The 18,526-nt window shown below is 40.0% G+C and overlaps 1 protein-coding gene across 1 annotated transcript in view; it reads right to left on the bottom strand.

Annotated features, from left to right (window-relative positions):
- DNAH5 (dynein axonemal heavy chain 5) overlaps positions 1-18,526 on the bottom strand; it is a 173,604-nt gene that overhangs the window by 40,555 nt on the left and 114,523 nt on the right. Inside the window, exons 50-52 of the mRNA XM_075084263.1 lie at positions 17,948-18,171; positions 16,189-16,384; positions 1,799-1,971 (exon numbers count right to left, since the gene is read on the bottom strand). Coding sequence (XP_074940364.1) covers positions 1,799-1,971; positions 16,189-16,384; positions 17,948-18,171 — 593 coding nt within the window. The remainder of the gene's footprint in view (positions 1-1,798; positions 1,972-16,188; positions 16,385-17,947; positions 18,172-18,526) is intronic.

The following is an 18,526-nucleotide window of genomic DNA, read 5'->3' as shown; positions in this document are numbered from 1 at the left end:
ACCCGTCCCACTGTCCACAGCCAAAAAATAATGCCAAGAAATCTGGAAACAGGTAGATCTTACCCGATTCTGAGAAAATATGCCATTAAGCACAGGAGACAAATTTGCTCCACACCCCATCAGCTGCATGCGGATAGATACTCATAGTATACAGAAGAGCCTACATTAATTTCCAGAACAGCATGGAGTCGCTTGCCTTTCAAAGGCAAGGTAATACTAACCAGCTGTTTGGCAGCTGGTCTCCTCTGCACAAGCAATGACGCAGAGTATTGGCTCCTGTTCTCTTTATTATCTTGAACATCCCTCTGATGCCCCTAGAACTCCACCATGCCAATAACCAGCCTGGGATACCTGTTTACTCGCCTTTCCTCTAACACACTTTTTTTCAAGTTATTAAAAATAGCCATGTCAATTTCCTGCAGTTTTAAACCCATAGTTTTTACATATTGCGTGTAACATACTTGTTATTTTCTCATAGGTTAACATTTTATAAGAAAAGATAACACCAGGTGCTAAGGCTTACTCTAACTATATTTACTATTTAACCAAAGAAAGAAAAACAGATTTGCACACCACCCTTGGAATATTGCTGACCACTTCAATTATGGCTAGCAGATCTCTTCCAGGCAGAAAATTTACACATGCTGCAAATTGGAAGCTTTGTTCTCTGTTTAAGATATTCCTCAGCTTTAACTCATTCAAGTCATACTACATCAACTCACATTAGGCATTCCCTTAACTGTGCTTACCTAGCTTTCTCTTAGATGCTGTCTCAAGTCTAGCTAATGCATAAAGCTCAGACCTGCACAGCTGTAAATTCTGTTTTCACGAATAAGGGATCAGAGAAGCACTATATATTGATTTTATCCAAGTGAAAGTTAAGATATTTACCATCTAGATTCCTGAAGACTCTTCTCTAAGGTGGCTCTTCAGGGGAAAAAATATATTTTTTTGCTATATCCTGAATTTATATAGATTTTTTACTAAAAATAAAACAGAAAGTTGATAGTGTGATGATGATTTAACAATTTTCCTAAAGAAATCCATAGCAGAACATCATCCATTTTGCAGAGACTACCTTATGAAAAGAGATGAATTTTGTGAAATAACAATCCACCCCAGAACTTTGAAAACTGCAGATGCAATGTATTGGTCAACTATAATTAAATTTGTTTTGATATTTATTATAATATTTGTTAGGATGGTAAAATCCAATATTCAGTTCTTAATAATTTATTATAAGAAATACAGATAACGTCGCTGTGCAACTAAGAAACAATAGGGTTTTTAGTTTAAAAAAAAGAAAAAAGCTTCCCCTTTGTATGAAGCCTATTCTGTGTGGACACTGCTACCAAAATTCAAAGGAATTTTAGAAGAAATTAGCATACTGTGGATCTACAAAGGAAGTTTGGGCTACATTTATTCCTACTCTGTTGTGCCTACTCCCTCCTAAGCAACCAATTATGTCCTAACCTGAATTCGATTTGACTCATTCCAAAGAGAGGAAGGGCTCTCAGAAGAATTAACAAGAAGAAAGGTTGAAACAGAGTTAGAATAGTCAGGACCATCATCCCACCAGACATAAAAGACAGATATAAGAGAATAGTTCCATCCAGTGCAATTTCAGAAAAGTTGAGTTTTAGTATCTAGTCACAGAGTGACAGACAAAATATTTGCTAGCAATAAATTACTTGCTTCAGTTTTAGAAGTAATTTACCTTGATTTGTGCATACCTCCACTCATAGGTGCTGAGGGCAAGTGAACAATAACAACAAATGGCAATCTAGTAACACAGTACCTTGACTAAATGAATCATAGCATCCTCAAAGAAAACCATGTCCATTCCAGTACCGTGGACGTTCTCATTGTATGTTCGTAAAAACATATTTAAACGATTCCGTAGCTGATGAAAGGAGTAAATTGGCTCATAGATTTTGGGAATATCTAATTTAGTTTCCTCTGATTTTTTACCTAGAACAAAAAGCAAGTAACCAAACCTTAGCAGTTTAAATGATTGACAAAGACTCAATGTGGGGATGAGTAAGTGAAGGTAACCACCCAGAACTAGGTTTACTATACATAATATTACACAGTAAATGTACATATGAGACTGCTGCCTATACCCTACCTACAAGGAACATTAAGTTCAGCTGCTTAACTCTCAAAGACAAAACCAGCAAAAACTAAGGAGCCTTCTTTCTCTACATCTGAAGCTTGAATGACAAAAAACTGAAATTAACTTAGATGTTAGAAGCAGAAGTAGCACCAGAGAATGCAGGTAAATAAATACTGCAGTTAAAAATTGCAAATAATCTATTTTGTAAAACAAAAACACTCTAAGTTGATTAAATCATTGCACTAGTGAAAAAAGTTACTAGTAACATGAATAATCACCATAGCAAAAAAAGCGTATTAACTGTGAAAATGCATTCATTTGTTTCACCGAGTCATCTGAAAGTCACAAGGAATTGTCAATTCTTCCCCATTGAAAGGAAAGGAGGAAATACTGCTGCTGTCTCACCTTTCCATTCATAAGCATTAATCATGCATAAAGGTGACATGCCCTTCATTAGTAAGACTTGTTACTCAGAGCAAATAAAATCACAGAAGGCTTAAGGTTGGCAGGGACCTCTGAAGGTTATCTGGTCCAACCCCCCTGCTCAAGCAGGGCCATCTAGAGTCTCTTCCCCAAGACTGCGTCCAGACAGCTTATGAATATCTCCAAGGATGGAGACTAAACAACCTCTCTGGGCAACCTGTGCCAGTGCTCAGTCACCCTCCAGTAAAAAGGTTTCCTGATGTTCAGGCAGAACCTCCTGTGTTTCCGTTTGTGAGAAACTGAACTAAGGTATTGTTTATTAAGATTTATGTTAAAGCTCAATGTAAAGCATGCGAAGAATACCTCCCAGGCGTGTTTATGCAAGATAACCATCAGATGTCCAAACTTATCGACAGAGATAAGACAAGCAACCCCATATCACCAGGAAGCAGGAAACGACCCCCTAACAACAACTGAGGCATGCGAAAAGTACCTCATTGAACATGGAAGTAAAGATGTATAAAGAGAGACTGTTTGAACTGCTCAGTACGGCAGTTGGCGGAGCGCAGACTCCCCTGCCATCCAGCGCTGTATTTGCTCATATTCTACTTGCTACAATTAATAAAATTCTAATTGGATTATGATCCATTGTGGTCTCGATTTATGACAATTTGGTGCCGTGACTCGGATAAGGAACGGTGAGCTTCTGTCCTCCGGGGAGGCGCCCCGCGGCAATCCGCGGCCCCGCGACCGACAGCTTACCTCAACCTTACCGACGAACCTAAATTCTAGAATGATGAGCAAAGGAGAAACCGGTAAAATCCCATAAAAATTCTGTGCACGGGAGTCCGGACGAAGACGCAGGGCGCGTAAGTACATGGCGAATTTGTTCGCGGGTTTACCGTTCGGGCGGGATTGGGTTTCCTGGAATATAACGAGTGAGAGGTTCGCTATATTGAACCAGGCGAGTGCGGACCCTTAAGTACTGCGTTTCCCATCTCCCGCGAGGGACTGGGCCAGGAACAAGGGGAACGAGTGAGTGCGCGCTTGTGGATATTCCAGAAGATGGGGGCGAAGGGCAGCAAGCCTTCGACTCCCATGGGAAAGGTACCCACTGTACCTAAGAATACCCCTCTGGCATATATCCTAGACAATTGGAGATATTTCCCTGGAACCCTAGGGAAAGATAAACAGAAAATGATAAAATATTGTACTAGGATATGGGGAGGGAAGAAGATTTCTAAAGATGACGTTTGGCCAGTCTATGGGTCAGAAGAGGATTGGGTCAGACAACAATTAAACCTCTGGGTTAACAATAAAAAACCCCTTAACCCAGAAGAGAGTCAGTATGCGGAAGTGTGGCTAGAAAGACCGAGAGCTAGACTTTATCCACTGAATGAAGTAAAAACTGAACAAAAGAAAAAGAAGGAAGAGTTAGACGAAACCCTTCTAAGCCCCCCTCCCTATATTTCTCCTCCTGCTCCCGCAGCCCCTTCAGAGGTCCCCAGAGCACCCACTCCCCCACCAGAATCGGAACAAGGGTCTCCCCCTCCTCCTAGACGCGTAACTAGGAGTCAAAAAGGGGCAGCTCAGATGTATCCTTTAAGGGAAATGCCCATGGGGGGACCCCAACCTGTGATTGGATATATTTTTGTGCCCCTAAGTTCGGCTGACCTACGAGATTTTAAAAGAACCGAGATGGGAAACCTAATTGAAGACCCACTCGGAGTGGCAGAAAGATTAGATCAATTTTTGGGACCAAATCTTTATACTTGGGATGAGATGCAATCTATCCTTGGTCAATTATTTACTACCGAGGAAAGAGATATGATCAGGCGAGCAGGAATGAGACTGTGGGATGCTCAGCATGCCCAGGGACCCCAAGCAGATATTAAATGGCCACTCCAAAGACCTAATTGGGATAATCAGGATCCGGTGCATAGAACTCATATGCAGGACCTGAGAACTATAGTAATTCAAGGGATTAGAGAAGCAGTACCCCGTGGCCAGAATATCAATAAAGCATTTAATGAAATACAAAAGAAAGATGAGAGCCCTACTGAGTGGCTGGAACGACTGAGGAAAGCCCTTCAGCTGTATTCTGGGGTAAATCCAGACAACCCTTTAGGGCAAGCGCTCCTCAAAACTCAGTTTGTGGCAAAATCATGGGAAGATATCAGAAAGAAGATTGAAAAGTTAGAGGACTGGCAGAATAGAGGGTTGGATGAATTATTGAGGGAAGCTCAGAAAGTCTACGTAAGGCGGGAAGAAGAGAGCAGCAAGCGACAAGTAAAAATGATGGTAGCAGCAGTCAGAGAGGATCGCAAAGGGCGGACTGGTGAACACAGATCTGCTGGAATGAAACAAGGGAACGTGGTAGTAAAGAAGGAACAGAGATGTTGTTTTTACTGTGGAAAGAAGGGACATATAAAGACGAATTGCAGAGAAAGGATCAGGGATGAGGAAATATTAAAAACGGAATAGGAGAGTCAGGGGCTCTATATCTTAGGGGACCGGAGTCATCATGAGCCCTTGATAAAATTAAAAATAGGTCCCCATAAACAAGAGTTCACCTTTTTAGTAGACACTGGGGCTGAGAAATCGACTATTAGGCAAATACCTGAGGGATGTAAAGTTTCCCCTGAAAAGGTACAAGTAATTGGGGCAAAAGGAGAACCCTTTAAAGTAAGCAAAATCAAAAATGTGGTATTCGAAACTGAAAATAAATTTGGAATGGGTGAACTCTTGCTCGTCCCTGAAGCAGAATTTAATCTGTTAGGACGAGATTTAATTGTTGAATTGCAATTAGAAATTAAAGTAAAAAATCAAGAGCTAACGGTGTCTGCTTATCCTTTGACCGTAGATGATCAAAAACAAATTAACCCCGATGTCTGGTACTCTCCGGATACAATAAGTAAACTGGAAATCCCACCGATTAAAATTCAAATTTCCGAACCCCACATACCTGTGAGGATAAGGCAATATCCCATATCCCTAGAAGGACGGAGAGGATTGAAACCAGAAATTGATCGATTATTAGCACAAGGAATCTTAGAGCCTTGTATGTCACCCTTTAACACTCCCATTTTGCCTGTAAGGAAGCCAAATGGGAAATATCGGCTCGTACATGATTTAAGGGAAATAAACAAAAGAACTATCACCCGGTTCCCTGTAGTAGCAAATCCATACACACTGCTAAGCAAGCTAGGACCCCATAACTCCTGGTATAGTGTGGTTGATTTAAAGGATGCCTTTTGGGCCTGTCCACTGGCAGAAGAATGCCGTGATTATTTTGCCTTTGAATGGGAAGACATAGAGACAGGCCGCAGACAGCAATTGAGATGGACCGTGCTCCCCCAAGGGTTCACTGAGTCCCCTAACCTGTTTGGACAGGCCCTGGAAGAGATCTTAAAAGAATACCAGGTACAAACGGGAAATGTGCTGTTACAGTATGTAGATGATCTACTCATAGCAGGGAATAATAAGAAGGATGTAAGAAAAGAAACCATTCGACTTCTAAACTTTCTTGCACAACAGGGACTACGGGTATCACAAGAAAAGTTACAATTTGTGGAGGAAAAAGTGAAATATTTGGGGCATTATTTGTTTAACGGCAAGAAGATATTGGATCCGGAGCGCATTAAGGGAATTCTGGAATTACCTATGCCTGTCACTAAGAGGCAAATTCGACAAGCATTAGGGCTATTTGGGTATTGTAGACAATGGATAGAGAATTACAGCTTTAAAGTTAAATTCTTGTATGAACAACTGTCTAAAGACAAAATACCCAAGTGGACCCCTCAGGATCAAGATCAGTTTATCAGCCTCAAAAGGGAGTTAAGTCAAGCACCGGTTTTAAGCCTCCCAGATCTAAAGCGGCCATTCCATTTATTCGTTAACATACATGAAGGAACAGCATTCGGAGTATTAACTCAGGAATGGGCGGGACAAAAGAAACCAGTAGCATACTTATCAAAGCTGTTGGATCCTGTGAGCAGGGGTTGGCCAAGTTGTTTACAAATCGTTGTTGCTGCTGCCTTATTACTTGAAGAAACGAATCGTATTACCTTCAATGGGGAAGTTGTCCTATATGCGCCTCATAACATAAGGGGGGTGCTTCAACAAAAAGTAGAAAAATGGCTTACAGATAGCCGACTACTAAAGTATGAGGGAATACTCATAGAATCTCCAAAACTGTCCCTAAGGACTGTCGGAGCGGTTAACCCTGCAGAATTTTTATACCCAGGGGAAAGTACTGAGTTAATACACGATTGTCTTCAAACGATTGAACAACAAACACGAATTCGACCAGATCTAGAAGAAGAGGAATTACAACATGGAGAAATAATTTTTATAGATGGGTCATCTCGAATAGTGGAAGGTAAACGATTGTCAGGGTATGCCATCATTAAGTTGGATAAAGGAGAATTTAAGACAATAGAATCGGGCCCCCTGAGTGCCAACTGGTCGGCTCAAGCCTGTGAGCTGTACGCATTGTGGAAAGCCTTAGTGTCACTGAAGGGAAAGGATGGAACTATATATACAGACTCACGCTATGCGTTCGGAGTAGTACATACCTTTGGGAAAATATGGGAGGAGAGAGGATTTGTTAACTCACAGGGAAAAGAACTGATACACCCAGAATTAATTCGGCGAGTTCTGGGGGCATTGAAAATACCAAATAAAATAGCAGTTGTACATATAAAGGGACACCAGCGAGGCACGAGTTATCAAGTTAGAGGAAATAATGCAGCTGATACAGAAGCAAAACGAGTAGCAGGCAATTATAGTACGATTTTGACTATGCAGCAAGTACCTGTTAGTAATAATTTGAGTTTTGAGTCTGCAGAAAAGGAAAAACTAGAACAAATGGGAGCTAAGGAACAAGATGGTAAGTACATATTGCCAGATGAGAGAGAAGTCTTGCCGAAGGGCATAGCACTCGAAATCTTTTCAAAAATACACAGTAAAACACACTGGGGAACCCAGGCGTTAGTTGATCATTTCAATCAACAGTTTGCCTGTATAAGCGTATATAACATAGCAAAGGCAGTCACTGCAGCCTGCGAGACCTGTCAAAAGGTTAATCGAAACAACATGAGACGAAAACCTCTTGGAGGACGTTCCCCAGCATACAGACCTTTCTCACACATACAAGTGGATTTTACTGAACTACCCAGGGTAGGGCGTTACAAATATTTATTAGTGATGGTGGATCATTTAACACATTATGTTGAGGCTTTTCCTACCTCTAAAGCAACTGCTAACCAAGTTACTAAGGTATTACTTGAACATATTATATCTCGATATGGAGTACCCGATGTAATCGATTCAGACAGAGGAACACACTTTGTGTCAAAAATTGTTAGAAATCTAACAGGAAGTTTAGGTATTAAGTGGGAATATCATACGCCATGGCATCCACAAAATTCGGGAAAAGTTGAAAGGATGAACGGAGAAATCAAAACTATTTTGACTAAATTAATGATAGAAACCAAATTATCATGGGTTAAGTGCCTACCCATGGCACTATTAATTCTCAGAACCAGGCCGCGAGCAGATGTAGGGATATCAGCGTTTGAACTGGTGTATGGAATGCCCTATAGAATCGAAAGTCCACAAACAAATGTTTTAATTCGAGATCATGTGATTAATGAATATGTTTCACAATTAGCAGAACATCGTAACAAGCTTTGGGAACATGGACTAATTGTGCAACGACCCCCATTGGACTTAAAAATTCACAATTTTAAACCTGGGGACTGGATATTGGTTAAAACGTGGAAAGAAGAAACCCTAAAACCCAATTGGGAGGGACCTTATCTTGTTTTGCTTACAACAGAAACAGCTGTCCGGACTGCTGAGCGTGGATGGACTCATGCCAGTCGCATTAAAGGCCCAGTGACGAGACCCTACTGGAAAGTAATCAGTACTCCAGGTGACACCAAGATAACTCTGAAAAGATAACGTAATGATAAGAACTTTAGTTGATTATTTTGCCGCATTACCTTTTGGTATAAAGTGTATATTGCTGTTTATATTTGCTATAATTATCTTTTTTAATCTATTATATATGGAAGCGTACGAAGTGTGTTGAAGGAAATTGCTAAACTTATGTAGTAACACAATATTGAATATAGAGGAAAAGCTAATAAGCACTTTAGATATACAAATTAGATGCAATCATTTGAACTGCGATTGTTATCCATTTGCTCGTTGCAAGTGTAAGGTATGCCAGGATAAATGGTGGACACACTGTGAATATGGATACCCTCCGACAGGAGTTTGCACACAGTGTTGGAAAATCCAAAGAACTCTCACTGAGTGGAAATTAAAAACAATTAGAGTCGGAACAAGAAATTATTCGAGGATCCCATGAATGGTGGAAAGTTTTGCCAAAGGAATAAACCCTTAGTATTATTGTTACCATTCCAACGAATCAATCCCCTTTGTGGTTGAAATTTTGGCTACAAAGTGCAGAAGGGAAGTACTAGCTGTGTCTTGCTTAGTCTCATTAGTTAAAGCTGCAAAGTGGGAGGCCTATATAAACAGGCAGAAAGCCTGAAACAGCTGTTCTCCTGAAGATTTCCCTTGCTGCCAAGAAGATGGTACACCCCGTGGCTCGAAGCAACCGAGTCGACGGGCGAGGCAGAGGAGGAACAAACTGTGGAGAAAAGAACCAGAACAATGAGGCGCAAGAGCAGCTATGGTCGAACTTCCCCAAGACTGGTAAAAGTGTACTTAAATTGGAAAAATTGACAGACACCCTTTTTCCTGGTATATCGTTAGTTTTATTATCGATAATAGCCCAAACAAATGGAAAAGGAAACCCTCATGAACCCATGAATTGGACAATAATAAACATACAATATCCAAATAAGCCAATCCAAGCACAAATTATGGAGGGGGGAACAGTTAGTTTCAATATAAGTTTGCGTTACTTAATCGATGGAGAAATGGATAAGAATTGCAAGCCAATTTATATATGCCCAGCATCGAACCCTGGTAAATCATACTGTAATCGTCCAGACCATTATTATTGTGCATACTGGGGATGCGAAACATGGGCCTCTGAATGGTCTGCATCTGGAGATCAAAATCTAGAAATCAAATGGTCACCACAAATATGTCAAAAGAGAAATTGGAGCTACACAGATAGTTACTATAATGGTACATGTAATCATAAAGATATTGGATGTACAGGCATTAATATAACCATAAAAGATCCTAGTCAGGACTTCTGGCTTGTAGGAAAATTTTGGGGAATTAGATATTACGAACAAGGTGTAGATAGAGGGGGTATTTTTCAAATTATGAAGAAACCGATGCCCCACGATCCTTTGCCAATAGGACCAAATCTGGTCCTGAATCCGCTCACTTCCTCTGAAGAAAAGATGGCCCCCGTAATTGTCATAACCCCTTCCTCAGGCTCTCCTTCGAAAACAACTAATGATGCTGTGACTGAATTCTCTTTATCCAGAGATCTAGAGTTGTCAGAACCCAAGGACCCCTTATGGAATCTAATGCAAGCCTCTTATCGTGCCCTTAATGAAAGCAAACCAAATTTAACTGAAGAATGCTGGTTATGTTATAATATTAGACCACCATATTTTGAGGCAGTTGGAAAACCAGGTATGATTCGATGGTCTAATGGTTTAAACCCACAAGAATGTCAATGGGATGACCAGAAGAATCATACGCAAGGAATTACTATTCAATTAGTAACGGGTCAGGGAAAATGTATAGGCACAGTGCCCGAAAAGTATCAGCCTTTGTGCAGCCGAACAGTCACTAACACCAATATAGAGAAACACAAAAATAAAAAGGACAAATGGGCTATCCCGACACCAGGAGCTAAATGGGTTTGTTCAGACATCGGAATAACGCCTTGCCTATCCTTGAACGTGTTTAATGAATCTCAGTTTTGCATACAGGTGATTATTGTTCCTCGCCTAATCTATCACACCTCTGAGGAGGTGCTACGCCACTTTGAAGGAAACCTGAATAGACAAAAACGAGAGCCAATTACGGCAGTAACCCTAGCTACACTGCTGATAGCGGGTGGAGTTGGAGCAAGTACAGGCATAGCCTCCCTGGTAAAAGGTCAGGAGTTGCAAAATTTGCAGATGGCTGTAGATGAGGATTTAGCAAAAATAGAGCAATCTATTCAAAATTTAGCCACTTCAGTAAAATCTTTATCAGAAGTGGTGCTGCAAAATAGGAGAGGATTAGACCTATTGTTCTTAAAGGAAGGAGGGTTATGCGTAGCTCTCAATGAAGAATGTTGTTCGTTTGCTGACCATACGGGAGTAGTCCAAGACACCATGTCTGAACTCCGGAAAAGGTTAGAACAACGTAAAAAAGATCGTGAAGCGGGCAAGTTATGGTATGAAAGCTGGTTTAATGTTTCACCTTGGCTAACCACTTTGGTGTCTGCTTTAGCAGGACCGCTTATTATGTTGATTCTGGGACTTATATTTGGACCTTGTATATTACGCTGTATTTTACATTTTATTAAAGAACGGTTTGACCCAGCTAAATTGCTTATTTTGACTACAAGGTCTGAAGCAAAATATAAGAGTGTATCTATTAATGAAGATGACGATTGTTGTGAATGCATTATGCCACATAAGAACTATGATTGTAATTGTGAGATATTACCTTGTGAGTGTTATGATAAATGTCGGAATTGTGGAAGAAGATTTGCCTGCAGTGCCGAAAATGAAAGTAGTGTCTAATAAACAATAATAGGATAAAAAGAAAAAGGGGGGATTGTGAGAAACTGAACTAAGGTATTGTTTATTAAGATTTATGTTAAAGCTCAATGTAAAGCATGCGAAGAATACCTCCCAGGCGTGTTTATGCAAGATAACCATCAGATGTCCAAACTTATCGACAGAGATAAGACAAGCAACCCCATATCACCAGGAAGCAGGAAACGACCCCCTAACAACAACTGAGGCATGCGAAAAGTACCTCATTGAACATGGAAGTAAAGATGTATAAAGAGAGACTGTTTGAACTGCTCAGTACGGCAGTTGGCGGAGCGCAGACTCCCCTGCCGTCCAGCGCTGTATTTGCTCATATTCTACTTGCTACAATTAATAAAATTCTAATTGGATTATGATCCATTGTGGTCTCGATTTATGACACGTTTGTGCCCATTGCCTCTGGGCCGGTCACTGGGCACCACTGAAAAGAGCCTGGCTCCATCTTCTTTGTACCCTCCCTTCAAGTATTTATACATATTGAGGAGATCCTCCTGAGCCTTCTCTTCTCCAGGCCGAACAGTCCCAGCCATCTCAGCCTTTCCTCATAGAGGACTTTCTCCAATATGTCCATGCCTGTCTTGTTACAGGGAGCCCAGACCTAAACACAGCACTCCAGGTGTGGCCTTACTAGGTGCTGAATAAAGCAGAAGGATCACCTCCCTCGACCTGCTGGCAACATTCTTTCTAATGCTGCCCAGAATGCCATCAGCCTTTTTTTCCTGCAAGGGCACATTGCTAGCTCATTTTCAACCTTCTGACCACCAGCATCCCCAGGTCCTTTTCTGCAAAGCTGCTTTCCAAATGGGTGGCCACCAGGATATACTGGTGCATAGGACTTTCTCCTCCCCAGGTGCAGGACTTTGCACTTTCCTTTGTTGAACCTTTTGAAGTTCTTCTCAAGGTCCCACTGGATGGCAGTGCAACCCCTCTAGACAGTTTTGTGTCATCTGGGAACTTGCTGAGGCTACACTCTGCCCCATCATCCAGATCACTAATGAACATGTTGAAGGCAACTGGACCCAGTATTGACCCCTGGGGTACACTACTAATTACTGGCCTCCAGCTAGACTTTATGCCATTGATGATTACCCTCTGGGCTTGGCCATTCAGCCAAATTTCAACCCATCTCACTGCTCATCCAGCCCATACTTCATCAGAAAATAACTGACAAACTTCACTGGAAGAGTGCCAACAAGCAGACACCATGGGGTTTTTTTGCTGGTTGGTTAGTTGATTGGTTTGGTTTTCCTCAAAAAATAATAGTAGATACAGTAGAATTTTGCTCTTACTTACACAGAGCTAGGTCCATTAGTTTCAAGATTTCATGATCTATATGCTGCAGGATATATTTTTCCCTACTGAAGAAATACATTATTCATAATATTATCTCTAACTGGTGGAATTAAAATCAATGAAATAAGTAACTCCAGTAAAATAAGTATTTCCCTAATGCTTAGTAAAGCACTGGAACTCACTGGAAAGGGCAGTAAAGGTGGGAAAAAAAGCAATCAAACCGTACCGTATTTAGAATAGTATCTGTGATATTTTTCTCACTTTATTTTTTTCTGCATTTCCTGCTTGCATATTTTGCTTTTACAAATTAGCAGTGGTCCAGTAATGACGCAGCTTCCAAGAAAAAAAAAAAAAACAAAACACAAACAAACCTCCCCCTCCGCCAAAAAAAAAAACCAACGACCAAAAACCAAACATAATTATATAAATATATATATATCGAAAAAAAATGGTTTAAGGAAATTGCCTTTACCACAGAACCAAACCTCTCAAAATAAAGTGATGATGAATTCTCATTCAGCTGTCCTTTATATTGCATTCTGTGTATGCCTGAAGTCATCTTAATTTCAGAATTCTTTAGCTCAGTATTGTTTCTGCATATATGAACACCCCTTTAGATAAAGACCTAATTAAATTAACCTATTTCTTATTTCAACCTGCAAAAGCACTGGTTAAACAAAAGGAGTATTCCAGGTGGAAGTAAGTTCCTTATAAGCTGAATGAGACATTTAAACAACTTAGCTACTGAGAAGGAACTAATAAGGAATGCAGCAAGGGGTTAAACTGTATTGATGCTTTTACAGTTGCAAACCATTTAAGAGAATTACATCAGTTTAATCCTGTTCCTGCAGTTTTATTATTAATGTCAAAAGACAGCATGATCAAGTACTAAACCTAAGAAAGGGCAGACATTTACATTATTTACAGAGGCAGCTGGTGTAATATTATTTTAAAACCTCCTCTAGTTTCAAGATTCTGTACTCAATAGCATTGTCAAAACTAACTGATAAGAAACACCTTTGAACAGTTTGAGGGTCTCAAGAACACTGGTACCATTAACTATTTCTGTGAAGCTAAGATCTAAATGTTGACGTTTGAGCTTCTTCATCTCAAGTCTTTGTGTATTTATCTCAGGGACAAATACGTTGTGCCTATACAACTCAAAGAGACACAGGGAGTATATGTAAACATATCACTAACCTGAGCATAGGGTTATTTGAAATTGATGTCAGATATATTTTTTCATATATTTAAGAGCTCAGAAATCCAGCCCCTGTTCTTACACTTCCATCATAATGGGCAAGGCTAAATTCCATTAAAGGGACAATTAAAACAAAATTACACTTGTCATACTTTTCACTTAAAGCTAAAACAGAAAGGGGTTCTCAAGGCTTTGACAAATCTATTGAGGATAAAACATACCCTTTCTAAATGTGGGCCTCCTACTTTGTATTTAGATGAAGTTTCATACTAAAAGGCATATTACAGGGCAGGTACATTTAAACTGTCAGAAGGAAGCAAGTTATTTTGAGAAATACATGCTTCTGTTTTGCATTTATTTTTCAGTTCAACATCACGGTTTCTAGTATGGATTCAAATTTTCACATTAAAAGTCACTCTTCACTCTCTCAGTATGTACTCTGATTTACATTTCAGTCCTCTCTACGTTGCTGCAGTTTAGCAAGTTATTTAAGGATGTATTTGACTACTTTCTCACACCAGTTTGCTTTTTACTTCTATTTTATTCCTTCCAGTCAAACATCCTTTACTATCCTTTTGTCACTGCCTTCTAGCTACTTCATTCTGCTGAAGGGAGCTAAACCCAGTTGCGGCCAGTCATGAGCGGTGGTCCCCAGGGCTCAGTTTTGAGGCCAGTCTTGTTTAACATCTCTATCAATGTTCTGGATGAGGGGATTGAGTGCACCCTCAGTAAGTTTCCAGAGGACACCAAGCTGGGCAGGAGGGTTGATCTGCTGGAGGGTAGGAAGGCTCTGCAGAGGGACCTGGACAGGCTGGATCAATGGGCTGAGATCAATTGTATGAGGTTTAACAAGGCCAAGTGCCAGGTCCTGCACTTTAGTCACAACAACCCCATGCAGCGCTACAGGCTTGGGGAGGAGTGGCTGGAGAGCTGCCCTGCGGAGAAGGACCTGCGGGTGCTGGTTGACAGCCAGCTGAACATGAGCCAGCAGTGTGCCCAGGTGGCCAAGAAGACCGACAGCATCCTGGCTTGTATCAGGACTAGTGTGGCCAGCAGGAGTAGAGAAGTGATCGTGCCCCTGTACTCAGCCCTGGTGAGGCTGCACCTCAAGTGCATGCATTCAGTTTTGGGCCCCTCACTACAAGAAGGACTTCGAGTTGCTGGAGCGTGTCCAGAGAAGGGCAACGAAGCTGGTGAAGGGTCTGGAGAGCAGGTCTTACGAGGAGAGGTTGAGGGAACTGGGGTTGTTTAGCCTGGAGAAGAAAAGGCTGAGGGGAGACCTTATTGCTCTCTACAACTACTTGAAAGGAGGTTGTAGTGAGGCGGGGGTTGGTCTCTTCTCCCTAGTAACAAGCGATAGGGCGAGACGAAATGGCCTCAAGCTGCATCAGGGGAGGTTTAGATTGGATATTAGGAAAAATGTCATTACTGAGAGATTGTTCAGGCATTGGAACAGGCTGCCCAGGGAGGTGGTGGAGTCACCATCCCTGGAGGCGTTCAGAAAACCTGTAGACGTGGCACTTCAGGGCATGGTTTAGGAAGGATGGTGGTGTTGAGCTGAGGGTTGGACTTGATGATCCTACAGGTCTTTTCCAACCTTAATGATTCTATGAATTATCCAAGAAGAGATTTAAATGGCATTTGACCACTCATGCCAACCTTTTATTTTCTCCACTACCCATCATTACAGTGATGTGAACACAGATAATTGAATCATCCAATGGCTTAAATAATGACCTTCCCCAAAACCCAAACAACTGTTTTCTGCTCTTTTGCATCAACTAGCAACTATTCTCAGGTCATTTAACAAGGTCAGTGACACAGTGTTTTATTTAAAAGACACAGAGACATTGTTATAAGCCATATAGATAATACAACAGGTTTTACTAGCTTTCAGGAGATTCTGAAATAATACTCAGTTGCTACAAAATCATGTACCGGGTACTTCCTAAGAAGCACTGGATTAGCCCAGAGCCAGTATTCTTTTACCAGGTTTCATGGGGATGGTAGCTAGAGTGCTATGCTTTATCTAGTACTGCAACCCCACCACTTCAGATCATTCATTCTTTACTTCTTTCATCATTTTAGAATAATATAGACTCATGATCACTATTTGGCAGTTTTGTCTACCACATCGATGGGAACGGAAACAAGGCACTTCTATACAGACAACCTAGATACACATATGAACTTAAAAATCCCACGAATAGAAAGATGTGCCACAGCTGGTAATATAGAATGCTTTCAAAGTCACCGGACAGAGCAGCCAGCCTTGATGCGTAAACTTATTATGCATTTTTAAGACATATTTCTATTAGCATCTGTCTTATCATATCCCCTTCCCTATTCTTGCCACCTCCACGGTTATCAGATCCCACCTTTACCAGTTCTTTCAGGTGCACCCCTTAAGAAGTCCACAAAGAATGCATCAGTTTCAGGGTCCAGCAAAGCTTTTGTTTCTTCAAATTCCTCCTCAATGAGTTTTGTCACAGCTGCATCAAACCAGTTTATATCTTCTAAGGTTGTGAAACGATCAGCAATAACACACTTACATTCATGCTTCCACAGTTTTATCAGTACCTATATATAAAAAATTTCTGTCAGATTAGGCTTGCAACAAAGCTACACCAATTTAAAAGCTACGCTTTATTTATTTATTTATTTATTTATTTATTTATTTATTTTAAAATTCATATTAACACTAGAAAAGAAACAATAGTCTTTTGGGGTTTATTCAGAAGCGGTACTTTGAGCTTTTCATTCTGCCCAATAGCATCTTAAACTTACATTCAGTTAACTGTGCAAGAAGCCTTAATCTAGCTTTCCAAATTGGAAAATATGCATTGAATTAAGATTTTATTTCCCTAGCTCTGAAACCATATTCATACCTCCTAACACATGCTTATGCACTGATAAACCACTTTTTTAACTGGTCATTAAGTAAACGTGGGTGGAAATAATACCATCATGGCATGAATAAATTCATGCCAAAACCAGATGTCATTCCCAATACCAAATCCAAAGTAGAGAAAAATAAAAAATGTATAAGTGTGTATATTATTACTTCTCCAAATTCAATGCATCTTTAAAGTCCTTTGGTTTGGTCATAGGATGGAGAACGAAAATCTGCCAAGTTCTTAATCTTAGTAGCACTGGTTTTAATCCTATGCTATCACTACACAGTAGTAGAAAAAATTCCAAGTACTCCTTGAAGAACTCTTGTATAAGCCTACAGCACTTAGTACAAATGACACATATTATGTCAAGTCTCAGAACTAATATGTAAATTTATACAATCAGATTTTGAGCAATTGCTTGTTATACCTCAAAAGACATTAACTGAGAGTATATATACGCATGATCATCTTAGAGCTGTATCATTTTAGCTTCAGAAATTAAAATAAATTTTAAAATTTAAATTTTAGATGTAGTAGAATTCAGGAGCTTATTCAACAAGTAGGGAAGTACACTAAACATGAAGTGATTATATAACCCAAATGTATAACAAATTTTCCATGATTACCATAAACATTGCTTTTCCAGCACTTCATGTTTCAGTGCTCAAAACACTAAATCACCTTTCCTTAAAATAATTAAAAGATAAATGATGCATAAAGTATTGAGCTTATCTGGAAGAAAGGTGGATTATGGAAAAAAAAAAATCACTATACTCATTACTACTTTTTCCTTTCAAGCCATAAGCCAGAAATCATTTGTTAGACAGATATTAGGCAGTGACTGAAAGCCTAAAGACACTAGTGGAGAGAGGGAAAGTTTATTTTTTTAATCAATATATACGCATTTTCATTGGGTTCTAAAAAGTTCATTGCTTCTCATAATTTTCTTTGCTCACTTTTTTCAAACAAAGTAGCATTTGTCACTATCAAAGCAAGCAGATAGCAAACCCTCCTGTCAAAAGATGGTTTTTTTGTCGTAGTTATGAAACAAAGTTATCATTTCAGTTGGTACTGTAAAAGCTAGACTAAAATATCTTTGCCTCAAAAAAAACACTGAAAAACTTTTTTAATCAGAAATTATATTTTTCTAAAGCAAACTCAAATGCCAAGAAGTTAGACTATTCATCCTCTTTGCTACACCAATTATATAGTAATTATAACAAAGCCGCTGATGTGCTGCACTTGCCTTTGGTTCATTGATCACTTCTGATGTAGTGTTCAGCATTCCTTGCCAAATCCTTGAGAGGTCTCGAAGGTTGAAGACGTAATGGAACTTGGCTGGTGTGGGCAACATTTTTAGCTTGGTAATCTGCCACAGCCGGCGTGACAGTGGAACCAATTTGGCTACTGTTTTCTTCACATCTTCTGAAAATCCCCGCTCACTGCAATAGTGCCCTTCTCCAATTACACCTGTGGAAAAAAAGGATGCCAAATGAAAGACACATTAGACGAATACCAAGAGCTACCTATCTTCTTAAATTTCTTTTTCTTTGTTCAACCCCAAAAACCTTTTCTAATTTGTTGAAATGGTTTCCCAGTCTTTATTCAAATCTTGACTCACCTGGTTTTAACACTATTGCACCACCAGCTTATTGGGTACTTAGCTCTACGTTAACTGTCCATTTAAAATGTTCTTTTGTCTACCAAAATAGCTTCCACAGCCTTTGAACAGCTAGTCTGTTCTGAGAGACCAATATGATCCTGTCATTTGTGAAAGTCTAGTCATCAGTCACTCAGCACAAGTAGCACATTAGCAACTCTCCAG

The sequence above is a fragment of the Phalacrocorax aristotelis genome, chromosome 2 (genome assembly GCF_949628215.1).
Source record: "Phalacrocorax aristotelis chromosome 2, bGulAri2.1, whole genome shotgun sequence".
Lineage (NCBI taxonomy): Eukaryota > Metazoa > Chordata > Aves > Suliformes > Phalacrocoracidae > Phalacrocorax > Phalacrocorax aristotelis.
The sequence above is the reverse complement of the archived record's forward strand: the minus strand, read 5'-3'. Positions and strand labels throughout refer to the sequence as shown.